A 26,775-nucleotide genomic window follows, 5' to 3' on the forward strand; every position below is an offset into this window, starting at 1 on the left:
TATGCAAAATAATTTTTTACTGAATTCTAAATGGATCTCACAGTTAAACAAAATAAATGTCTTATAATTACTATAGATTTACATTAAGTTAGAGGGAAAGGGATAATATGTTTTACAAGTTGCAAATTGTACTGAGGAACTGAGGCAAAGTTTCCACCTCTCTGCAGACATTGCTGACCTTTGACTAATACTAAATCATGCAACTTCTTTTTAAATGTCAGTCAATAACATATATGTATATCATTAACTTGAAGCAACATAATTGGGAGTCTAGCCCAGTTAGAGTGAAGTCATATAATATCTTCATTTATTTTATTTTACGATTGTGGAAAGTAAAGAAGCAAACATAAATAAGAAGGGAGTGGATCAAAACTGAACTGTTCAGAGGTGCCCTCTGTTTTGTGGTTTCATTACTCAAAAAATTTTGTCTAAATACGAGAATAGCCCTAGCTGGTTTGGCTCAGTGGATAGAGCATTGGCCTGTGGACTGGAGGGTCCCGGTTCAATTCCAGTCCAGGGCACATGCTTGAGTTGTGGGCTCAATCCCCAGTAGGGGGCGTGCAGGAGGCAGCCGATCAATGATTCTCTCTCATGAGTGATGTTTTTATCTCTATCTCCCTCTCCCTTCCTCTTTGAAATCAATAAAATATATATATATATATATTTTAAGGAAATAGGACTGACTAGACTCTTCTGGGACTGAGTTGTAGACTTTATACAACACCAGTATGTTGTACAACTATCCCTAATGATATCAGACTCATTTAAATTTTAGTTCTAGCCCAGCCAGCATGGCTCAGTGGTTGAGCACTGACCTATGAACCAGGAGGTCACGGTTCAATGCCTGGTCAGGGCTTATGCCTGGGTTGCTCTACTGTGGGTTGTGCAGCAGGAAGCCTATGAATGATTCTCTCTTATCATTGATGTTTCTATCTCTCTCTCTCCCTTCTTTGAAATCAATAAAAATACTTTTTAAAAATTACTAAATTTTAATTCTAATTTATTTGCTTTATTTTTCTACATATATATTGCTTTTGAGGGAATTCAGTATTATATTATTGATCTCATCTGATATCTCTTTTCTTTTTCTAAACTTTTACATGTCATAATGTTATTAGCTAAACATTTACCTTCAATATAGAGAAAGTGGTCCATCACTGATATTTTTTATTTTTAAATTATATTTGAAGTACAATATTACATTCATTTCTGGTGTACAACCCTGTGATTAGATATGTAAATAACTTAAGAGGTGATCACCCCCAATAAATTGAGTGCCCATCTGGCACCATTATTGACTGTGCTGTACTTTATGTCTCCATGATTATTCTATAACTCCATTTTGTACTTTTAAATCTCTTCACCTTTTTTCACCCATTTCCCCACCCAATCTCCTGTCTGGCAACTGTTAAAATGTTCTCTATATCTAAGAGCTTGTTTCTGTTCTGCTTGTTCTGTGTATTTTGTTTTTTAGATTCCACATATAAGTGAAAATATGTGGCATTTGTCTTTCTCTGACTTACTTCACTTTGCACAATACCCTTTTAGGTCCATCCATATTGTTGCTTCTGGCAAGATTTCATTCTTTGGTATGGCTGAATCATATCCATTGTATATATGTACCACTTCTTCTTTATTCATTCATCTACTGATGGACACTTAAGTTGCTTCCATATCTTGGCTATTGTAAATAATGCTACAATAAAATAAACATAGATGTATACATCATTGATTTAGTGTTTTGAGTTTCTTCGGGTAAATACCCAGAAGTGAGTGGAGTTGCTGGGTCCTTTTTTGTCTCATTTTAGTTTCTGTTTTAATGTCTATTTTGTCTGGTAAAAGTACTGTTACCCCAGCTTTATTTTGTTTTTGTCTTGTTTCCATTTTCATGATATATCTTTTTCCATTCCTTTCAGTCTGTGTGTCATGTAGACAACATATGTAAGGGTCTTGTTTTAAGTAATCGTTGATAGATATATTTATTGCCTTATTATTATTATTATTATTATTATTATTATTATTATTATTTTAATCCTCACTTGAGGATATGGTTATGATTTTTAGAAAGAGGGTAAAGGATAGAGGGAAAAGATAGAAACATCAATGTGAGAGAGAACATCAATTGGTTGTCTTCCATATATGTCCCAACTGGGGTTGGAACTTGCAACCTAAGTATGTGCCCTGACTGGAAATTGAACATGCTACCCTTGGTTACACAACCAATTGAACCACACCAGCCAGGGCTTATTATTCATATTTTTATTTTTTTATTTTTAAAAGACCCTTTAACATTTCTTATAAGACCAGTTTAGTGGTGATGGACTTTTTTATCTTTTTCTTGTCTGGGAAGCGCTTTATCTGCCCTTCAATTCTAAATGATAGCTTCGCTGGTTAGAGTAATCTTGGTTGTAGATCCTTAGTTTTTATCACTTTGACTATTTCGTGCCAATCCCTTCTGGCCTACAAAGTTCCTGTTGAGAAATCAGTTGACAATCTTATGAGAGCTCCCTTGTAAGTAACTATTTGCTTTCCTCTTGCTGCTTTTAAGATTCTCTCTTTGTCTTTAACGTTAGCATTTTAATTTTAATGTTTTTTGGTGTGGGCCTCTTCAGTTCATCTTGTTTGGGACTCTCTGTGCTTCCTGGACTTGTATGTCTATTTCCTTCATCAGGTTAGGGAAGTTTTCCATCATTTTTTCAAATGTTTTCAATTTCTTGCTCTCTCTCTTCTCCCAGTATTCCCATGATGTGAATGTTAATATGCTTGAATTTGGCCCAAAAGCTCCTTACACTGTCCTTATTTATTTGTTTATTTATTTATTTATTTATTTTTAATATATTTTATTGGTTTTTTACAGAGAGGAAGGGAGAGGGATAGAGAGTTAGAAACATCAATGAGAGAGAAACATTGACCAGCTGCCTCCTGCATACCCCCTACTGGGGATGTGCCTGCAACAAAGGTACATGCCCTTGACTGGAATCGAACCTGGGACCTTTCAGTCCGCAGGCCAGTGCTCTATCCAGTAAGCCAAACCGGTTAGGGCTGTCCTTATTTAAAAACAGTTTTTTTTTCCTGTTCTGATTTGGTGTTTTTTGCTTCCTAATATTCCAAATTGCTGATTTCTTTTCTGCTTCATCTACTCTATTGTTGATTCCCAGTAATTTATTCTTCATTTCAGTTCGTATATCCTTTATTTCCGACGGGTTCTTTTTTATGGTTTCCATGTCTTCTTTTTTTTTTTTTAATCCTCACCCAAGGATATGTTTTTATTGATTTGAGAGGCGAGGGAGAAGGAGAGGGCGGGAGAGAGGGAGGAAGGGGGGGGGGGGGGAGAGGGAGAGGGAGAGAGAGAGAGAGAGAGAGAGAGAGAGAGAGAGAGAGAGAGGCATTGATTGGTTGCCTCTTCTACGCACCCTGACTTGGAATCAAACCCACAGCCTTTCGGTATACAGGATGACTCTACAACCAACTGAGCCACGCCAGCCAGGGCTCCATGTCCTTTTTTATGCTATTGAAGTTCTCACTAAGTTCTTTGAGTATCCTTGTAGCCATTTTTTGAATTCTATATCTGATAGTTTGCTTGTCTCCATTTAATTTAGTTCTTTTTCTAGAGAATTTTCCAGTTCTTTCATTTGGGACCTATTTCTTTGTCTCTTCATTTTGGCTGCTTCCCTATGTTTGTTTCTGTGTATTAGGTAGAGCTCCTGCCTTTCCTGGACTTAGTAGAGTGGCCTTGTAGGTGTCCTGTAGGGCCCAGTGGTGCAGCCTCCCTGGTTACTGGAGCTGGGTGCTCCAGGTGCACCCTTTTGTGGGCTGTATGCACTGTCCTGTTGTAGTTGTAGTTGAGTCTTGGTTTCTCTTGGCACATTGAGGACCTCCCCTGCTTCCCCCCATACACACAACCTGATGGGCTGCGAGGACCAGCTGCTACTATAGTAGAGGAGTCTGCTGTGCAGGGGCTGACCCCATGGAGCAGAAATCACTTCAGTAGGGCTTTGTTGCCCACTGAGTTCACCCCTTGAATGTGTCGCTCATGGAGGTGGTTGGGTTATAATCCGGTGTGGTCTGAAGTTGTCCATCAAGTGCACTGGCGTCGGGGCCTTCCAGAGGGTGCAAGGTCAGCCACCATCTGTGCCCTGCCCTGGGCCACCTGGTGATCTGCAAATGGCTGCTACTTGTGCTGGGTTTAGAAGTGCCCAGGAGAGGCCAAGCTATGAATCGAAACTGGCTGCCACTAGTGCCAGGCCTGGAGTCACTTAGCCAGAGGTATGGGTCATGCTGAGGCCAGATGCTGCTTGTTTGAAAGATTTTAGGAAAGTCAGAAGCATGAGCCAAGCAAGAGAGGCCATTTGTATGGAAAAGCCATTGGAAACAGCTTGGGTGGGCCCACAAGTTAGATCTCAGAGATTCACAAGGGCGGGAGAGCAGTGTTGGCCAGGTTGATATTCTTTGCGGGGGGGGGGGGGGGGGGTCAACAAAGGAACAATGGCCTCTGCCAACACTTCTGTCTGAGAGAAAGCTTCCCCTCCAGCCCTTGTCCTGAAGCCAGACAATTCAGGTCCTTCCCATATGTCCCTGGCTCTTTTCCAGCTGCTGCCCCTGTGCTGGAATTCAGAGTGAGTCCGAGTAACTCAGTGCACAGGCAATTTTATTATTGATTTTTGAGAGAGAGGTAGTCGATTTGTTCCACTTCCTTATACATTCATTGGTTGCTTCTTTTGTATGTGCCCTGGTCAGAGTTTGAACCCACAACCTTGGTTCATCTGGAGCAGCAGTCGCCAACCTTTCGGACCTCACAAACCACCTGTGATCTGCAGACCACCGGTTGGCGACCACTGATCTGGAGGATGCTCTAACCAACTGAGCTACTTGGCCAGGGCCCTCTCCCTTTTGAAACTCCACACATAGATGTAGGGCCAGCCCTTTCTAAGTCTCAACCCTTTCTACCAGTCTCTACCAGTCTCCATGTGGCTTCTTCTTTATATCCTTTATTATAGGACTTCTGTTCAGCTAGATTTCAGGCATTCTAAAGGGTGTCAGTTCTGTAATTTAGTTGTAATTTTGATGTGATGGTGGTAGGTTCTGAGCAGGGTGTTTACCTACACCTCATTGTTTCTTGGTGTGTGTGTGTGTGTTAATCCTCACCTGAAAATATGTTTTTATTAACTTCAGAGAGAGAGAAACATCAATATGAGAGGAAAAACATAGATCAGTTGCCTCTCATATGCGCCCCAATTGGGGATTGAACCCATAACCTATGTAAATGCCTTGACTGGGAATCAAACCTGCAACCTTTTGGTGCATGGGATGATACTCCAACCGACTGAGCCACCGGGTCAGTGCTATGCCGCCATCTTTACTGGAACTTCCCAGCTGCACCTTCCCAACTCCAATATTTTGCAGTGCTCATTGGAAACCTTACTGTGGAATGGAATACTGAGGCTTCTTTAAGTTCTAGAAATGTACTTGTTAAATTCAACAGGAATCTCTTAGTAGCCAGATTGCTTGGATACTTCTTTTATTGTGGTTGTTAATCCCCACCAGAGGATTTTTTTTTTTTTTTTTTTTTGGCGAGGAAATGGGGGTAGAAAGAGAGAGACATAGATGTTTCTCTCTTTCTAAAATAAATAAAAGCATTTTTTTAAAAAGCTGTACATGCGCATACATGGTGATGTGGACATAATGGACATAGAACATGGCATGAGAAGACGGTGCTGAAAGAGGTTAGCAGTGGCAATTTCAAAGTATAGAATTTTTTTTTTAAATCCTCACCTGGTTATCTTTTATTGATTTTTAGATAGAGAGGACGGGAAGAGAGCAAGAGAGAGAGAGAAACATTGATATAAGAGAGAAACATTGATTGGTTGGTTACCTTCCACAAATGCCCAAATGGGGATCGAACCCAAAACCTTTAAGTTTACAGGATGAAGCTCCAACCAACTGTGCTACTGGATCAGGGCAAAAAAATATTTTTTTAAAGCCCATTAAGATTATAATCGCTATAATTTGTGCATATGTAACATTTTCATATTACCTGTTATATGAGCTTCAGAGTTGTAAACTGTGTGCAGTGTGTTGAGGCAAAGTTTCAGGCATTAGGGCTTGATTGACCCTGAAGGTAGGAGTAGAGCTAAGGAGCTTGTAAATATTTACAAGTACCATATAAGATTTGTTTACCCTTGACATTTTGCCCTTAATTGCTTGCTGTTGGTTTTTTAGATGAATAAAATAAAGCTAAGAGATAGATGTCACTTGTTTCCCTTATTATTTGGAATATTCTAACCAATAGGAAATGTATTTTTGTTTAAGGTTTGTAATACAGGTTTTGGCAACACAGTATTTGATGGAATGTTTTGAGAAAACCTTGCATTCCTATTTTGTTTTAGAAGGCCCAAGTAGACCTAACTACCTGGTAGAAATTAAGAAGTAGATCTCAGCTCTGTGTAAAGAAGGTATTTCTTAATGAATCAAATGATCTTAGTGGAGTAGGCCAGAAGGCATAGGCTGTGACATGAGCAGCACATAGGCATAGACTCACAATAATAGTAAGAATTTACATTTCCTCAACTCCCTTATCCAGGAATATGATGTGCTGACCTTGTCTTCCACTAGTTATTGTGTTTTGTTTTGTTTTTTAATATTGTTATTGATTTTTTTACAGAGAGGAAGGGAGAGGGATAGAGAGTTAGAAACATCCATGAGAGAGAGACATCGATCAGCTGCCTCCTGCACACTCCCCACTGGGGATGTGCCCGCAACCAAGGTACATGCCCTTGACTGGAATCAAACCTGGGACCCTTGAGTCCGCAGGCCGACACTCTATCCACTGAGCCAAACCGGTCAGGGCACACTTTTTTATTTTTGTTTTTAACATGCCATTGAATTAAAACTTAGCAATTCTACGATACTACTAGTTTTTATTTCCTAAAGCATTAGGTGGCAATGGCATTTACATTTATAAAGTGTGGTCATAGCAGCATTGTTTGTAGTAGTAACTGCATGTTTCCATAGTGGAGTATAATATAGAAGAAGGCAGCTTTACATTTGATAAAGAATGATTGCTACACTGGCCAGTGTGGCTTTTGGTTGGAGCATCATCCCATACCAAAGGGTCTTGGGTTCGATTCCTGGTCATGGCACATACCCAGGTTGCAGTTTTTAGAGATATCTTCAAGCCATTAACAGTCGGTGAGCCCTGTCCTGTATGTTCAGTGGTTAGAGCATCACCCCACACATCAAAGGGCCAGGGGGTCAATCCCTGGCTTTGTCAGGGTGCATACAAAAGGCATCCGATCGATGTGTTTCTCACATCAATGTTTGTTTCTCTCTCTCTCCCTCTCCCCCTCTCTCCTTTCCTCTCTCTAAAATCAATAAAAGCATATCCTTGGGTGAGGATTAAAAAAAGAATGATTGCTAAGATTAAGTGAGTTTATATAACATTGTAAGACATACTAGTATGTAATGTACTGCAGTTTGTTTTTAAAACAAGTATTGATTATCTCTAAAAGACTACTCAGGGATGTGTGTTAATAGGTGGGTTATCTCTGAAAGGAAACACAAAACACTGGTAAAGTAATTCCCTCAGGGATGGAATATTGGGGGTCAATGGTGGAAAGAATGCTTATGTAAAATTTGTTTAAATATATATACACACACACACACACATATACATACATACTAGTGGCCTGGTGCATGAAATTCATGCACTCGTGGGGGGGGGCGGTCCTTCAGCTCTTGTGCAGTCTGGGAGCCCTTGGGGGATGTCTGACTGACTGCTTAGGCCCACTTCCTGCGGGGAGCTGGCCTAAGCTGTCAGTCGGACATCCTTAGCACTGCTGCAGAGGCGGGAAAGGCTCCCGCTACCACCACTGTGCTCGCCAGCTGTGAGCCTGGCTTCTGGCTGAGCAGTGCTCCCCCTGTGGGAGCGCACTGACCACCAGGGGACAGCTCCTGTGTTGATCGTATGCCCCCTGGTGGTCAGTGTGCCTCATAGCATCGGTGGTTCCATGGTTCTGTTGATTTGTATATTTGCCTTTTATTATATAGGATTAGTTTTTTAAATTATTTAGATTGCTTTAAAGGAAATCCCAAGCAACTATTATATTACAGTGGACTTAAGGCTCAAAAATTGATAGAGGAGTAGGTTGTCTTAGGAGGGAGGTAGCTGATTTTCTCTTTGAAGGAATATAAGGAGAGCTTGAAAAGGCATCTGCTAATTCAGCTTCAATTTCTTTCTAAATGAATGTTTTTAGTCCATGATGTTTTAGTCTAAGTTTATAGCTTATGCTCTTTTTTTCACCCACTCTTTTTTTTGTTTTGTTAATCCTCACCTGGGGATATTTTATTAATTGATTTTTTTTTTTTTTTTAAGACAGAATGGAAGGGAGGGGAGAGTAAGAAATAGAGAAACATTGATGTGAGAGACACATAGATCAGTTGCCTCCCCCATGTGCCCCAACTGGGGCCGGAGATTGACCCTGAAACCCAGATACGTGTTCTTGATTAGGAATTGAACCCCATACTCTTCAGTGTGTGGGCCAACATGCTAACCACTGAACCACACCGGCTAGGGCACACCCACTCTGAATGGTTTAAAGATGTCTCTGATATTAAAATACTTACTAATTATAATTTTATCAGAACAAGTCTTTTTGCAAAACTAAACGTCAGTTGCTAGTTCTTGAATGTCTATAACAAGTAGTAAGGGAAGGCTAAATGTAAACATGAATAAAATTGATGATTACTCTTACAAATTGATACCTATTAATATAAACCATATCTTGACCTCTGTAGAGTGCCCACGGCTTATAAGGTAAGCAACACATTAGAAACTTAAAGCAAAAAGCTCAAGAATAATATAGTACATATATTATTAAAGCTGTACTTTGACAAAGCTAAATGTTTTAGAGGCTTAGGTGGAGCAGGTCCCTTTTTTGTGAAATACTTGTGTTTTTTAGAGTCATTTGAATTTGTTTTCTTTCAGAAATCGGGCTATAGCAGATTATCTTCGTTCAAATGGTTATGAAGAAGCATATTCAGTTTTTAAAAAAGAAGCTGAATTAGATATGGTATGTTTTACTTTTTACAATTATAAGTGGATTTTACTGAAGTATCAACAATTAACAGACACCTCAGTTATCCACAGATCTTATCATTTGTTATTTACGTGGCACTAAACTTGGTTTTCAACCTTTTTTTAGTATAGTAAGATTTTTAGTAATATTTAGTTAGACTCAGGGACAAATGGTCTGAATGGCTTGAACTATCATAGTTGAGCCATTTTTTAAAAGGTTCTCATTTTTTCCTCTAGAATGAAGAATTAGATAAGAAATATGCTGGTCTTTTGGAAAAAAAATGGACATCTGTTATTAGATTACAAAAGAAGGTAACTAAGTTTTTCCTTTAAAGTTGGTTGGTTATATTTGGAATGTTCTTAAATAAACTTTCTGAAAACATTAACATAACTTTCTGAAAATATTAACATAAAATTAATTATTTAATCTTGAAAAGGCAAAAGGGAATATATTTTTTATGCATTAAAAAATACTTTGACCCAAAAAGATCAGAGCTGATTCATGCTAACTCGTGCAATCTGGGTACTGGCTGGGTTGAATTTACATAAACCTGACTTCAGGGAATTGATACTTAAGAACTTGATCTTGTTTAGATGGGAAAAATTAATGGAGCCAATGTGATGCTGAGAAAAGAACACTAAAATGTACACTTAGACAAGTTATTTTTATCTCTGAGCTTTTTTTTTTTTTTTTTAACATTTAAACTCTTTATTGTTTAAAGTATTACATGTGTCTCCTTTATCCCCCATTGACCTCTCCCCTGCCGCCCGCCCCCCCCCCACCCCCCCCCCCCCCCCCCCCGCCCACCCAGCACATGCCCTTGCCCTCCTACTATCTGTGTCCATTGGTTACGCTTTGAGCTTTTATTTTTATGTGTAAAGTGAAGGCAATAAATAATATCCTGGTCCTAAAATTTATATTTTTAGTAGGCAAAGTTAGAATGAATGAATAAATTGTTGTAAAATGAATTAATGCATCAAAATCTCTTAGAAAAGTATCGAAAACATAGATATTAAATAAATGTTGGCTTTTATTATAAATATTACTAGCATGTATAATGTAAACTTGGTTTGGGAAGAGTTTACTAAGAGTAACAGACATAGAGAGACCAACACAGGTGCACTGCTCTTCCTCTAAATAGTAGATATAAATTGAAATTTTTGAGTTAAGTAGTTAAGACAAAGTTATACTGAATTTTTCTTAATTTTTGGTTTTTATATCACTAAAATTTTGATGGTAGATAATGAAGATAATTTTTAATAAATGATGAATTCTTTGTAAATTAATGAAAAATTTTAAAGTATTCTGCATATATAGACACAAAATAAAAGCAGTTTTTTAAAACATCAAATAAAATTGGAGTCTATCTGTATATATAAATATGTGTTTATTTTCAAGGTTATGGAATTAGAATCAAAACTAAATGAAGCAAAAGAAGAATTTACGTCAGGTGGACCTCTTGGTCAGAAACGAGACCCAAAAGAGTGGATTCCCCGTCCACCAGAAAAATATGCATTGAGTGGTCATAGGAGTCCAGTCACTCGAGTCATTTTCCACCCTGTGTTCAGTGTTATGGTCTCTGCTTCAGAGGATGCTACAATTAAGGTAATTTTTAAAAATGAAAGATTTGCAATAGGGTAATTGTTAAAATCAGATTTAAATTTAATTGGGTGAAAGAAATAAAAACATCCTGAAAATGAGGACCTAGAAAGAGGGAAAGTGTGTACCTTACTTTTAAGCAGAGGTAATAGATGAAAATACAGGATTACAACACTAGTAATTCAGCAGATGAATATGTTCTGCAAAAAAAAAAAAAAAAATTCAATAGAGAATTTATTTAAATTAGACTCTTCCTGATATGTTTAATATTGGCTTTGATTCCAAACTAAATAGTATTTCTCTCCATGGATGTAGGAATGTAGGTGCTTATCACTTTATAAGTTATGTATTTCTTTCATTCCCCCCCCACACACAATAATCATAATACATTTTAATATTTTATCTTTTAATCAGAGAAAAGATTGTTTTTGTAATTCCCTTTAATCCAGACAATGGCAGTTGTATAAACCACCTGCAAAAAGACAAGTAAAATACAGTTAAAAGGTTTAGGTAGGTTTCTCTGTTTTAAGGCTTATTCCAGTTTAAGTTTCATTTGGAGAGGTTTAGGAGAATGTGGTTTAAGAGTGTATATATCACACGGCCGCAGTCTAACATAAAATGCAAGAAACAGTTAACTGTGACTTATACTTAACTTGTTCTTCATATTAAGCATTATTTTATGTTTTTCTTATGTGATTTCTTTAGTTTCTAAATCAGTGGCTTCCTTTTATCCTTTAGGCTGGCCATCCATGGGGCAGGCTGCAGAGTCATTGGAAGAGAGTCTTAAATTCACATGTGCATCATGTACTTCTGTAGGCTGAGATGATTACATACCTAAAACCTTAATATATTGCTATTTTTCAGATGTATGTAAATGATTGACTTAATGATAGTCTCCCTTATGTGTACTAAAAAACTGCACTGCTATCATGAGGCATAGGGGTAAAAGTAAACCTTTTTTAATAGATTGAATCCAGTCTTTTTTGTTGTTGTAATTGTTGTTGATCCTCACCCCAGGATATTTTTTCCATTGATTTTTTTGAGAGTAGAAAGGAGGGGTGCGGGAGAGAAAGCAACATCGATGTGAGAGAGAGACATTGATTGGTTGCTTCCTGCACAAGCCCTGACCCAGGATCAGGCCTGCAACCCAGGTACATGCCCTTGACCAGGAATCGAATCTGGACCCCTTGGTCCTCAAGGTGATGCTCTAACCATTGGAAAACCCAACCAGTGTTCAGTATTTACTATTAATTTTGCAGTGGTAGTTGAAAAGCATAAACAAAACTGTAAATATGCTATCTTAAAATATATCTGTGGAGTCAACTTGAAAATATTACAAATGGTACATACTTATTTGTTTCCCTTTACTTACCAGATAATTTTATATAAGTCCTGTTATTTTTAGATTGCCAAGGTTTATGTCATTTATATCTGTTTTATAACTGTGAATAAGTTTTCTATGCTTTGATTATAAAAATGGAGAACCTGCCTGGTTGGTGTGGTTGAGCATCAACTTAAGAACTAGGAGATCACTGTTCAATTCCCCATCAGGGCACATGCCTGGGTTGCGGGCTCAATTCCCAGTTAGGGGCAAGCAGGAGGCAGCTGATGATTCTCTCATCATTGATATTTCTATCTCTCTCTCCCTCCCTTCTTCTCTGAAATCAATAAAAAAGAAAATGGAGAACCAACAAACATCATTTACTCCATGAACAAAATACTATAAATAGAAGTTTTTAAATTTATATTTGTAATCAAACTATATATCTCAGCAACTACTTAACTTCTCTTCCATTTAGTCTTTATTTAATGTGCACAAATGTTTATTTCATTAATAACAAGCATTTGTGTTTAGTTTTATTTCCTTTTTTGATTAAACATTTTAGAAACACCTTTGTTTCTAATGAATGATGATTTTTAATGATTTAAAACTGATTGTTTTATTTGTATATGGAGGCATTATAGGGTAGTTAATGGTCCAGAGCCCAGGTTGTAGGTTCAAGTACTGACCCAGCCATTTAATAATTAACGTGATCATGGGCAAATAAACTTTTTGTGCTTACCTTTTCTCATCTGTGAAGTGAAGATAATAACTATCTCAGGGCTTTAGGGAGGATTAAATGCGTTATTACAGAGAAACTGCTTGCCACAGTGCTGGTCAGATACTAAAGAAATACTTTGTGTCAGCACTGTTCAGCAACATTAACAGATCTTCTTTGGATTTTAAGTTATTTTTAGTCTACTGTCATAAATAATGTTCTGTTTATTTTTATACATAAAGCTTTTTTCTCAAATTACTTCCTTTGATAATTTGTAGAATGAAAACAAAAAATTTACTCTTCTATATATTTTCTTTCTTCAGTTGTGTTAAAGTTAGGTGATTTCTAAGTGTGCTGGTTGTGATAGAACTACTTTCCAAAAAACTCAAAAGGAAAACACAAAGAGCACATAGAGCGCATGCAAGAGGCAACCATTCTTGTGACTATGCTGGGCAAAGGGATTATGTTTAAGGCTCAGTTATCTCGTTTGTTGGGAGGGGGGATTAAAAATATGTCATAAGATTCTATGCTTAAAATAAAATAATATATACATAATGTATGTAGTATAGTGCCTGGCAAACTTAAATAGATAGATGGTAAGGGCTCAAAAAGCTGTAGCTAATGTTACAGTTATCAATAACAAAATTAAAATTATATTAATTTCTCTTGTGTATCTGGTAAATACAGCAAGGTTGTGTTCATTTATTTTTAGGAATTTCCTTTTAGAACCACTCATTTACATTATCAACAGTTGAACTATAATAATTTAGAAAAACTGATAGAGGATAGATATTTGGAATAGTTTATTTTAGTATTTTTGTTTTAAATTAATTAATTTTAATTCTCACCTCAGGATATGTTTATTGATTTTAGAGAGAGAGGAAGGTGGGGGGAGAGAGAGAGAGATCTACGTGAGAAACATGGATCAGTTGCCTTCCGTACACACCCTGACTAGGGATTGAACCTTCAATCTAGGTATGTGCACTGACTGGAAATCAAACCTACAACTTTTTTTGGTGCACAGGAAGATGCTCCAGCCAACTGAGCCACCCAGCCAGGGGCTTCATAACAATATTTTTAATTGCACCATTTAAATTTTTGAAATATTTCTGGTTGTCATTTAGAACTAATTTTAAAACATGAACAGCAACACAACAAAATACATTAAACTAATAAAGCAGATTAAGGATTGCCAACTTTAATATATAAACAGTTCAACCAATATGAAAAACAGAAATGTCTCTAAAAATGGACTGTAGGACATAAAGAGGTAATTCATAGAGGAAGAAAAATAGCTAATTTGGCCTCAGTACTAATAGAAGAAATGCAAATTAAAATTATAATATGTATAAAATCTGTCAAGCTATTTTGCTTTTTAAAATGAGAATTCCCAGTGGTTGTAAGAATTTGATGAAGCAGGCATTCTCAGTATTTTGATATAATCTAATGGGAAAACAATTTACCAGACTATATGAAGAGCTTAGAAAGTTTATACTTTTTGACCCAATTTTCTTTTTCCCATTATTGTGCGACCTAAGTATTGCAAAATGAGGACAGATATTTTTCAATATTCAAAGATTTTCACTTAACATGTTTCCTATAAGAAAAAAAAATTTTAGCCAACCATAGGAATTTTTTTTTTAAAGAATGCTAAGGTTTTTTGTTATTGTTTTAAGAATGCTGTTTTCTGTTTTAGAAAAAGAGAGAACGAGAGAGAAACATCAGTTTGTTTTTCCACTTATTTATTTATTCATTGGTTGCTTCTTGTATGTGCTCTGACTGGAGATTGAACCCATAAATGTCATATTGGGATGATGCTCTAACCAACTGAGCTACCCAGCCAGGGCAAGAATGCTATAAGTTTTTAACAACATGGAAAAACTCATAAGAAGTAAAGGGAAAAATTGAGTAATGAAGTATACATAGTCACTATACTTAAAGGGCATAGAAAAAAATGGGGAAAAAACCATGCCATTGTTAGGATAAGGGATTTTTTAAATTCCTTTTATTTCAAGTACATTATAATTTGGTTTTTATCGTGAGCATTATTTTATAACTAGAGGCCCAATGCACGAAATTCGTGCAAGTGTAGGCCTTCCTTCCCCCAGCTCTCGGCACCAGCTTCCCTCTGGACCCGGGACTCGGGTTTCCCTCGCAGCCCCGACTTCGTCTGGAAGTTTGTCTGGTCTAATTAGCATATTATGCTTTTATTATTATAGATCATACAAAAGGTAAATATAAAGTAAACTTAATTCTTATTGTTGACATTTATAAACTAACTAAAATGCCGTTTACTCACCATTTATGAAGAAACACAGAGTTTGTTTTCTGGCTATATTTATTTTAGAGAAAATGTTTTAGTGTTATTTAATGAATACATGGAAAGAAAATTAACTGAAATTGGAATGAACTTCAAGATCACACCTTGCTCTAGCTGGTTTGGCTCAGTGGATAGAGTATCGGCCCATGGACTGAAGGGTCGCAGGTTTGATTCCAGTCAAGGGCACATACCTCAGTTGCAGGCTCAATCCCCAGCTCTGGTTGGAGTGCATGCAAGAGGCAACCAATTGATGTGTCCCTCTCACATCAATTGTTTCTGTCTCTGTTTCTCCCCCTCCCACTCTCTCTAAAAAAAGAAAAAAAAAAAGATCACACCTTGTGTTCCTCTGAACTCTTGGTGTCAAAATTAAACACTTAGATAACAAAATAAGACCAAGGTATTACAAAAAACAAACTATAGACCAATATGTATGAACACAGATGTAAACTCCCTTACATATTATAAACAAATTGAATCCAGCAATTCATTGAAAGGATAATTATCACCAAGTAGGTGCACCCAGTATGCAAGAAATGGTTCCACATTTGAAAATGAATCAATGTGATACAACAACAACAACAATAGCCCACCTGGTGTCACTCGGTTGAGCTTCCTCCTGTGCACCAGGAGGAGGTCACAGGTTCGATTCTCAGTAGGGGGCAGGAGGCAGCCGAACAAATACCTCTCTCACTGATGTTTCTCTCTCTTCCTCTCTCTGAAAATCAGTGAAAACATTTAAAAAAATAGATTCAGAAAAAGCATTTGAAAAATTCCAATATCCATTCATGAGAAAAACTGAGCAAGCTAGAAGGAGAGGTAACCTGATAAAAGGTAAAGGTATCTGATAAAACCTACAGTGGTCCTAATACTTACTGGTGGAAACTGAATGCTTTCCTCTGAGATCAGAAACCAAGGCCAGGCAGGATGTCCAGTCTCAACCAGTTGTATAGACTTTTATACTGGAGTGCCTAGCCAGTGCAGTAAGGAAGAAGAAGAAATAAAAGGCATACAGATTTGAAAGAAAGAAATGAAACACTTCATTTGCAGACATGATCTATGTAGAAAATTCCAAAGAGCGTACAAAAAAGCCACTAGAACTATGACTGAATTTAACAGACTAACAGAATACACAGTCGATATACAAAATGTAATTGCATTACTATAAACTAGCAATAAATAATTGAAATTTGAAATTTAAAAATGCAACTTATAGTATCATCAAGAAACCACAATTGACTCGGTTTCCGGTCGCTGTGTCGACTGGAGGCCCGGGTCGGGTTAGCTAACTCAATAAAGGACCTTCTGCTTTTGCAAAAAAAAAAAAAAAAAGAAAAGAAAAAAAAAGAAACCACAATTAAGGATAAGTCTAACAAAGTTACACAAAATTAAACACATGTAGGAGTACTTAAACATTTACATGGAAAAAATTTGTTTATATTGGGAAGGGTACAGAAGCTTTCTGTTAAATATTTTTCAAAGATAGTTTTTCTTAGGTTCTTTTTTATATAATGTGTAAATTTTTTTTTTTACGTAACATTGGATGCATGTCATAAATTCATTATAGTTGCAAATTTTATATCTTAGCCATTCTACATTTGTCTAAATTGGTTGGTATATACCCTACCACAGATAAATTTGAAATTATTATGGGAAAAATGGAATTAATCATTTGACTTTAGAGCAGTATAATTGGTATTGGTGAAAGATTAACTTCACACTTGCATTTGGCCACCAGAATGAAAGTTCAGTATTTTCTTGAGATGCGTTTCTAATATTTATTCTTGATAGCTCATTATTTCTTTATCTTAGAAAAGTTATCTTTAAAATATGTGACTTTGGCTTTTTTACATCAGAATGACATTCTTTTGTTAATCTGCTTTTCATGGACAGTTACGTCATGTGAAGTCTTTTCTTGGCCTCTTAGATATCTGAATTCCACTTATCTAGTACAATTGAGTACTCCTTCATTGTTACTTTCATTCTACATATAAATGCCTATCATAGCCCCCTGAAACTCTTTGTACTAAAATTTACTTATTAACATATCTGTTGTCTACTGTCAGATTGGGAAGGGACTTTGTCTTGTGGCTTTATATACTTAATCACTAGCATAATTAGGTGCATGGTAGATAATGTGGTACTAGAGGTCCATTTTAAAAATTGCACCATCAATTTTCTCTCTTAGAGGAAAGACCAATTTATAATGAAGATGTGCTAATTTCTAAGACAGTGACCCTTTGTCACTTTCTCAGTTAATTAGTAAGGTGCCAGACTAGCCTGCTGAGTGCAAATGTGAAACAAAGTGATGGGTTGATATTAACCAGTTTTTTGTTCATGTGACAGGTGTGGGATTATGAGACTGGAGATTTTGAACGAACTCTTAAGGGGCATACAGACTCTGTACAGGATATTTCATTTGACCACAGTGGCAAGCTTCTGGCTTCCTGTTCTGCAGATATGACCATTAAACTATGGGATTTTCAGGGCTTTGAATGCATCAGAACCATGCACGGTAAGGAATAGAGGGTGGTATTTGATACTGATTTCTCACATGGCATTCCAGAAATAAGAATATTGTCATTCATATATATATATATATATATATATATATATATATATATATATATATATTATTGATTTTTTACAGAGAGGAAGGGAGAGGGATAGTGAGTTAGAAACATCAATGAGAGAGAAGCATCGATCAGCTGCCTCCTTCACACCCCCTACTGGGGATGTGGCCAGCAACCAAGGTATATGCCCTTGACCGAAATCGAACCCGGGACCCTTGAGTCCGCAGGCCGACGCTCTATCCACTGAGCCAAACCAGTTAAGGCAAGAATATTGTTTTCTAACCGTGTGCAGGTTCCCTTCATTCAATTCTTAGTTGTCTGTGTTGTTGAAGGACTATATGATGTAGATAGTCCATGGATAAGCCATAGTTGAGAGTTGTTTTTGTTATGATGCTTTAAGTATCTCTTATTGAAATAAGTATTTCATATAAAATATGAAAATTGTTTTCACAAATATTTTTTTTAATATATTTTACTGATTTTTTACAGAGAGAAAGGGAGAGGGATAGAGAGCTAGAAACACTGGGGATGTGCCCGCAACCAAGGTACATGCTCTTGACCAGAATCAAACCTGGGACCCTTTAGTCCGCAGGCCGACGCTCCATCCACTGAGCCAAACCAGCTAGGGCCACAAATATTTTTTAATAAGAAAAACTGCAGGACATCTATCTGTTTTTGAGAAAATGAAGTTGTTAGTAGGATGTTTTTGTCTTTTTTTTTTTTTTTAATCATTTTTCTCAATTGGGAAACTGAAGTTGAGAGAGAGTGGGTATAGTAAAAGCTGGAATCCAGATTCCCTTGCTCACTTTTTAATACTATAGTCTTATTGTTAGGTTGTTGTCTGGGTTTTGTCATGGAGACTGTTCTCTGAGTCAGTTTAGCTTTGTGGAAAGAGCTTTGGAATTAGATATATCTGGGTTTAAATTGCCTACTTGTTTACTTATGGCATTAGGAAGTTTTAACCTCTTTCATCTGCAAGATAGAGGTAATAATACCTCAATTACAGTGGGGCCTTGACTTACGAGTGTCCCGACTAAAGAGTTTTTCGAGATACGAGCCAGATACGAGCCGTCTCTCGGCCGATTTTTTGCTTTGAGTTGCGAGCTAAAATTCGGGTTACGAGCCAGCTTCAGATACCCCACCGCTAGTTGGCGCAGCGAACATCACAGTGAACGCCACAACATCAGCCCAGCATCACGTGTCTGACTCGTTCACTTTTTGATTTGACATACGAGTAATTTGAGTTACGAGCTCCATCACGGAACGAATTAAACTCTTAAGTCAAGGCCCCACTGTATAGGCTTGTCGTGAGGATAAAATGAGACCACATAGGCATACCTTGGAGATACTGTGGGTTTAATTCCAGACCACCACAATAAAGCAAATATCACAATATAGTGAGTCATGAATATTTTGGTTTCAGGACATATAGTAGAAGTTGTATTTATACTACACAGTTCTATCAAGTGTATAGTAGTATTCTGTATTTTTAAAAACTCAGTGTACATACCTTAATTTTAAAAAACGTATTGCTAGAAAGCGCTGCTCATCAATCTGAGCTTTTAGTGCATTGTGATTGATTTATTTCTTTTGCTGGTGAAGGGTCTTTCTTGGATGTTGATGAAAACGCAGTATCTGTGAAGCACAGTGTAGTAAAGCACAGTAAAACAGGTTTTCTGTACTTGATTATCTTGGTTTAATACCTGGCACATAGAAGGTGCTCAGTAAATAAGGGTTTTTGTTTTTTTGTGGTTTTTTTTATTATTATTTATTGTTTAGTTTAAAATATGTTTTATTGATTTTAGAAAGGGAGGAAGGGAGAGGGATAGAGAGATAGAAACACTAATCGGCTGCCTGCTGCACGCCCCTCTGGGGATCTTGAGCCCACAACCCAGGCATGTTCCCTGACCAGGAATCGAACCAGTGACCTCTTAGTCCGTGAATTGAAACTCAAACACTAAGCGACACCAACCAGACTTGTTTCTTTAAACATGATGAAATTTAAATGTTTAGATTTTATATAAGGAATACATACTGTGTTAGTAATAAAATATTTTTCTAAACATATTATTCAGAAATGCTGGCTCTTGAGTAAGCTACATGATTACATAGAGAGTGTAATTTGAAGAGTGTGTTTTCTTCCCTAATTAAATGCATTCAAGGCTTACCAAGTAGAGGAATTCTGTTGAATCCTTTCATAAAATCTGCGGACTCCCTGGGGCTCTTTCCTTCAAGGATAACTGATTAGTTAGGATTGTGAATAATGTATATGGAATAATGCATTTTTTACCACCATGAATATCAACAAAAGATAATTTCAACCACTATTTTATTTATTTTATTTTTTTTTTAATTAATTTATTTTTTTTTAAATATATTTTATTGATTTTTTACAGAGCGGAAGGGAGAGAGAGATAGAGAGTTAGAAACATCGATGGGAGAGAAACATCGATCAGCCGCCTCCTGCACATCTCCCACTGGGGATGTGCCCGCAACCCAGGTACATGCCCTTGACCGGAATCGAACCTGGGACCCCTCAGTCCGCAGGCCGACGCTCTATCCACTGAGCCAAACCGGTTTCGGCAACCACTATTTTAAATATAGAATCATATCCCCATTTTTCTTACCTAGTCTTTTTAGCTTTATTTCTATTTTATGTCATAGAATATGAACAGTGGAAATATTTGTGTGTTTTCCTAGTGTTCATACATAAACATTCAGTGTATTAAAAGTAAATTAAATTACCAGCCATCATTACTTAAAAGATAAATCATAAGTAAGGAAATGAAATAACAACAATAAAAAGATATAATACAATATTAATAAAGAATAATACAAGAATAAACTGTTTTGCATACTCACAGCTATAAACCTTCTTTTGCCCCACACTTACATATTCAGATACTGATGATACTGACACCTTATGGTTTTAAAACAGTTGTACAGTTTGAAATTTATTTATAAATTGAGTTGACTATTTATTGTGGATTATTTTATTGGTACTAGTTCCTTTTTTGTGTAAATCCAAGTTTTTAATCAAATTTATAATAAAGCCCAGTGTATTTAAAGTTGCTGTGTTGCCAAAACCAGTTTGGCTCAGTGGATAGAGCGTCGGCCTGTGGACTGAAAGGTCCCAGGTTCGATTCCGGTCAAGGGCATGTACCTGGGTTGCGGGCATATCCCCAGTAGGAGATGTGCAGGAGGCAGCTGATCGATGTTTCTCTCTCATCGATGTTCTAACTCTCTCTATCTCTCTCCCTTCCTCTCTGTAAAAAAATCAATAAAATATATTTAAAAAAAAATAAAATAAAGTTGCTGTGTTATTTAAAATCCCATGGTGAAATCTTGTGGTAAACAGGTTTAATTGCTCTTGGTGGCATATTATTTAATAATGTTGCTGTGTTATGTGTTTTAGGCCATGACCACAATGTTTCTTCAGTAGCCATCATGCCCAACGGAGATCATATAGTGTCTGCTTCAAGAGATAAAACTATAAAAATGTGGGAAGTGCAAACTGGGTAAGTAGATTTAGTTAAATATCTGGTAAAGAGATATTAGACAAAATTGTATTCTGAATGTTCCAATAATTTTAGCTTTTACCCATAATGGTCATCATGGTAATTTTATTATGTACTTTAAAACTAAGTTTTGAAATCTAAATGTATCTTCCCCCAAAAAACAGAGAAATTATAAAAGAAAATCTATGTCCTTCAAAGCCATCTTCTCTGTAATGGCTTATTTTCTCTGTGGTCTTCTTTTAGGTTATCTCTCTGTGGGTTGAAATAAAATGTAGATAACATTTGTACAGGTATGCCCCTATTAGGTTTAATTTGGTTGTGCTTAGAATTACATGATTGTTAAAATAGAACCTTAACCTACTGGTTTTACCCAGATTAGTAGAGCATGCTTTTCCCCCAACATGGCTAGAAATATTTTTGTTAGGTTTATTGTGTGTGTTTAATTTTGAAAAGATTTCCTCTCTATATTTTACTTTTTAGATTTTGTTGATTTGGTTAGCTCCTTAATGATTCTCCCATAAGCTTATTTTAACTGATGTTTGACTTTCCAGCCTGTCCCCATCTTTTATTAACCAGGAATGTACATTTATTCTGTTGACTTGCATACGATTTCACTAACTTGTTGTCATTCTCTTCATTCCAGTATACATTGTAAGTTTTGCATTGCTTCTGGGAAGTGTCCCAATGGATTACCATTCACAACATAAATTATTACTTATTTTGACAGCTACTGTGTGAAGACATTCACAGGACATAGAGAGTGGGTACGTATGGTGCGGCCAAATCAGGATGGCACTCTGATAGCCAGCTGTTCCAATGACCAGACTGTGCGAGTATGGGTCGTAGCAACAAAGGAATGCAAGGCTGAGCTTCGAGAACATGAGCATGTGGTAGAATGCATTTCCTGGGCTCCAGAAAGCTCATATTCTTCCATCTCTGAAGCAACAGGATCTGAGGTAACTATGGTTTATGTGTCATTTCATGATTTTATTTTATTGCTGATAGCTCAGAAACTTAGGTAACTTTTCTGATGCTCAATTTTAGAGCCATTAATGCATTTAAAAATCTGTATTCCAGAATTATGAATCTTATCATTTTTTACTCTTTTCAACTTGCAGGTGTTTTTATACACACACACACACACACACACACACACACACACACACAGCCCTGTGCACAAATCTGTGCACCAGTAGCTTGCCAATAGCTCGCTGCTGTCCTCCAGTAGCTCTCTGCCTGCTGCCCCGCCCTCCTGTACCTTCCACCCCCCCCACCCCCCCACCCCCCCATAGCTTGCTGCCCTGCCACCTCCTGTAGCTCTCTGCCGCCTGCTTGTAGCTCACTGCCCCCTCCTGCTGATTCGTGATCTGGTCATTACGCAGTCGGTCATTACACTTCACAGTGTAACGACCATTTGCATATTACATCTTTATTATGTAGGATATAATTTTTTTAAAATATATATTTTTATTAATTTCAGAGAGGAAAGGACAGGGAGAGAGAGAGAAACATCACTGACGAGAGTCATCGATTGGCTGCCTCCTGCATGCCCCCTATTAGGGATTGAGCCTACAATCCAGACATGTGCCCTGACCAGGAATCGAACCATGACCACCACTGAGCCAGGGTGGCCGGGCGTGTTTATATTTTTAAGCCAGTTTGTATTAATGCTGTCAGCTGACCTGTGTTGTCTAATGGGGGTAGGGGTTCTCCTAAAGAGGGAAAGTGGTTATTCAGATTATTAGAAATGCCATTGTTTTAAGAGTATACCAGTGCAGAATAAAACTTATGGAGAGGTTAAAGTTATCTTTTAGAAAAATCACCTTTTTTAATGGACATAATTATTTTTGATGGAATGCAGTTTAATATTTCTCACTCCCTCTCCCTTTCTCTTTGAAATCAATAAAAATATATTTTTAAAAAGTATTTGTTTAAATGAAGAATATTTCATATGGAGGTCTCTGATACCCTTGATCAGACTTTTCTATTACAGATTTTTTCCTTAGAGGGAGAGATCAATGTGAGACAAACATCAATCAGTTGCCTTCCAAAAGCACCTCGACCCAGATAGCCTGCAAACTGGGTATGTGCCCTGGCCAGGTAATGAACTGGCAATCTTTTTTGGTGGGCGCACAGGACGATGCTCAACCAGTTAAGCCACACCAACCAGGGCACTGCTGTGGATTTTTAAAAATTACATTTTAGCAAGTGAAGGGCCCAGACCAGTTTGGCTCAGTGGATAGAGCATCGGCCTGCGGACTGAAGGGTCCAGGTTCGATTCCGGTCAAGGCCATGTACCTTGGTTGCGGGGTACATCCCCAGTGCGGGGTGTGCAGGAGGCAGCTGATCAATGATTCTCTCTCATCGATGTTTCTAACTATCCCTCTCCCTCCCTCTCTGTAAAAAAATCAATAAAATACATTAAAAACAAACAAACAAACAAGTGAAGGAGGAGAATCTTTCCTCTCCCCCACCCTTTCTCCATTGTATTTCTAAATGGAGCTTCTATTGTAATCTCTGTTTTGGCTGGCTGGTTGCATTTCGAATTCTTTTTACTGCCCTCTGGTGGTAGTTACATACAATATGTCATTAATTTGATTCTATCTGGACTTTAGATATAAATGCTAAATTGTATAGTTGTAAGATCCTTCTTGATTACAGATGTCTTGAACATTAAGTTTATCATCTTGATATTGTAGAAACTACATTTTTAAATTTTTATTGGTTTGAGAGAGAAGAGGAAGGAAGAGAGAGAAACATCAATATTTATATTATCTGGGTCCTTCCTTGTAGCCTCTGTAGGTTAAAAGGTGTGCTTTTTTTGGTGTTTTTTTTTTAATCCTCACCTGAGGGTATGTTTTACTGATTTTAGAGGAGAGAGAGAGAGAGGGAGAGAGAGAGAAAGAGAAACATACATTAATGTATGAGAGAAACATCCTTCGATTGCCTCCCGTGGGGGGTCGAACTAGCAACTTTTCGGTGCACAGGATGATGCTCCATCCAACTGAGTTACACCAGCCAGGACAAAACTTGTCCATTTTGATACAGTAAAACAAGATGAATAAGTCCTGGAAATGTACTGTACAGCATACTGGAAATTTGTTAAGGAGGTAGTTCTTAAGTCTTCTTACCAATTTTTATTTGTTAAAAAATCATTTTTATAAAATTAGAAATATAGATCATGAATAGATAAAAGTCATTTAAAGTCCTTATGTAACTTCTTGCATGGGAAACTTAATTTTTATGTTTTATATAGACTAAAAAAAGTGGCAAGCCTGGGCCATTCTTGCTGTCTGGATCCAGAGACAAGACTATTAAGATGTGGGATGTCAGTACTGGCATGTGCCTTATGACCCTTGTAAGTTTGAATAACCTCACTACTTCTTTGTTTTCTTTCCTTTTCTATTTTTAAGTTTTTTGTTGTTTTTTATGGCTCACTTTTTTTTTTTTTTTTTTTTTTTTTAGTAATTCTTGTTGAAAGTATTACATATGTCCCCTTTTTTCTCCCATTGAAACCTAGATTTCAGTATGAGGGGATATATATATATGATAGTACAGGATTGTGGACATTCCTGTTTGCCTAAGAGATTTCCAAGAGGATCTGTGGACATTAATCCAAGAAGCAGTTTTTGTAATTTGATAAAAATAGCTGTGTTAGTTTTAGAGATTCCTTAGGTGCTAACTATACTTTGAAGTTTATGATAAACACATGGAAGTATCATCAAGAATTAATTAGAAATTTAAACTTTCCTCTAGTAGTGTCATCTTGGTTGTCTTTTTTATCTGCACTGTCCAATAGTGTAACTATACTAGCCTCATGCAGCTAATGAGCTAATGAAACGTGGCTAGTGAGACTGAAGAAGTGAATTAATTGATTTAATTTTGGTTTATATTTAAATAGCCCCATGTGATATTTTCTTACATTATTCTGTAGATGAATTTGGTGGTGTTTTTTAAATTAAAATGTTATGCTTGTACATACTGCTTTGCAGCAGACTTTGTTTCTGTTTTGTAGCAAACTTAATTTAGAAGGTATATGACACTTGCTCATGTCATTAGATACACTATACGTTAATTACATGCAGTGTTTTGATGAACATCTTTGTTAACTAAATCTCTGGGCCTGGTTTTAATTATTTCTTAGGCTAAATTGAAAGAAATGGAAATGCTGCGACGGGAATTAGGTGGATGGGTGAATAGATATACGGGTGACTGTATACCCTTCACCTACAGTCACCAGTTTTTAACATTTTTTCTCTGTATGTGTGTGTTTACCTTCATTTTTTGAACAATTTGAGTTACTTGACTTGTAGACATGACAACATGTGTCTCCTAAGAACAAGGGTATTCTACCATTAACCACAATACAATTATCACACTCAAATTTACCATTAATGTACTAATAATTTCTCCAATTATCCCAGTAGTGTTCTTTATAACTTTGTTTTGCCTCTAGGAGTCAGTCAAGCATCACTCATTGCATTTACTTGTTAGTTTCCACTTGTTTTTTTAATCTAGAAGAATTCCCTAGACTTTTTTTTTTTTTTCTGTTTGTTTTTGGCTTTTTTTAATGTGTGTGTGCATGTAGTTTAAGTGGGCTTTGAGTTACAACTTAGTATTTTCATAGATATGACTTAGTATTTTCATAGATGCTATTTAAGTAATTTATCCCTTCACTAAGTCAAATACCTTTTTGTGTTTAAGGTGGGTCATGATAACTGGGTACGTGGAGTTCTGTTCCATTCTGGGGGCAAGTTTATTTTGAGTTGTGCTGATGACAAAACCCTACGTGTATGGGATTATAAGAACAAACGATGCATGAAGACCCTCAATGCGCATGAACACTTTGTTACCTCCTTGGGTATGTATGAGTTATGAGGTTTTTTGAGCAGATAGATTTTGGAGTGCCAGGTATAACAAGTTTTATGTAATAACCATGTGGACTTTTCCAGGTAAGAAATGACCATGGATGGCTTTTAGGTCAGAATAGATTAAAAACTTAGTGAATTCCTGTCATTTGTTTTAAATTCTCCTTTCCTTAATTCTCTCTCGCCATTGTCAACCTTATAATACAAAAATTACTTTCTCTGTTGCACAATTTTGGTTCTGGAAACTAGAATTGTGAAGAGGATGCTTACTGATGACTCTAATAGGTAATTTTTCTCTCCTACTAGTTTTAAATTTCTCAAAGGAAATATTACTCAGCCCTTTTCTTCTGGCAGTTATAAGTTATCATGTACTAGAAGCTCAGGGAATGCTATTTAAGTTTAATAAGCATCTTTTAAAATATCTATATATATAAAAGCCTTGCCGAAACCGGTTTGGCTCAGTTGATAGAGAGTCAACCTGAGGACTGAAAAGTCCCAGGTTCGATTCCGGTCAAGGGCATGTACCTGGGTTGCGGGCACATCCCCAGTAGGAGATGTGCAGGAGGCAGCTGACCGATGTTTCTCTCTCATCGATGTTTCTAACTCTCTGTCTCTCTCCCTTCCTCTCTGTAGAAAATCAGTAAAATACATTAAAAAAAAAAAGCCTAATATGCAAAGTGTCTCCTCGGGAGTTCTACCAACTGGGAGTTCGATCGCTTGCTATGATGTGCACTGACGGCTGGCACAGGGGAAGGGAGGCCCCAGCCACCAGCCACTAGGGACCCTA

General features: G+C 36.9%; 1 protein-coding gene across 6 annotated transcripts in view; it reads left to right on the forward strand.

The window, feature by feature from the left end:
• The window catches only part of PAFAH1B1 (platelet activating factor acetylhydrolase 1b regulatory subunit 1), a 70,487-nt gene that overhangs the window by 38,827 nt on the left and 4,885 nt on the right, over positions 1-26,775 (forward strand). For 5 of the 6 annotated variants that reach the window (XR_004972929.1, XR_004972930.1, XM_036341081.1 and 2 more), the window contains exons 3-10: positions 8,984-9,068; positions 9,311-9,385; positions 10,473-10,679; positions 17,376-17,544; positions 21,018-21,120; positions 21,848-22,076; positions 24,377-24,478; positions 25,825-25,981. Coding sequence is in view for 4 of the 6 variants with exons in the window: in XM_036341081.1 (XP_036196974.1) it covers positions 8,984-9,068; positions 9,311-9,385; positions 10,473-10,679; positions 17,376-17,544; positions 21,018-21,120; positions 21,848-22,076; positions 24,377-24,478; positions 25,825-25,981 (1,127 nt within the window). In the remaining 2 variants the exon portion in view is untranslated. The remainder of the gene's footprint in view (positions 1-8,983; positions 9,069-9,310; positions 9,386-10,472; positions 10,680-17,375; positions 17,545-21,017; positions 21,121-21,847; positions 22,077-24,376; positions 24,479-25,824; positions 25,982-26,775) is intronic. The other variant, XM_036341082.1, reaches the window with a different exon arrangement.

The sequence above is a fragment of the Myotis myotis genome, unplaced genomic scaffold (genome assembly GCF_014108235.1).
Source record: "Myotis myotis isolate mMyoMyo1 unplaced genomic scaffold, mMyoMyo1.p scaffold_m19_p_17, whole genome shotgun sequence".
Classification (NCBI taxonomy): Eukaryota; Metazoa; Chordata; class Mammalia; order Chiroptera; family Vespertilionidae; genus Myotis; species Myotis myotis.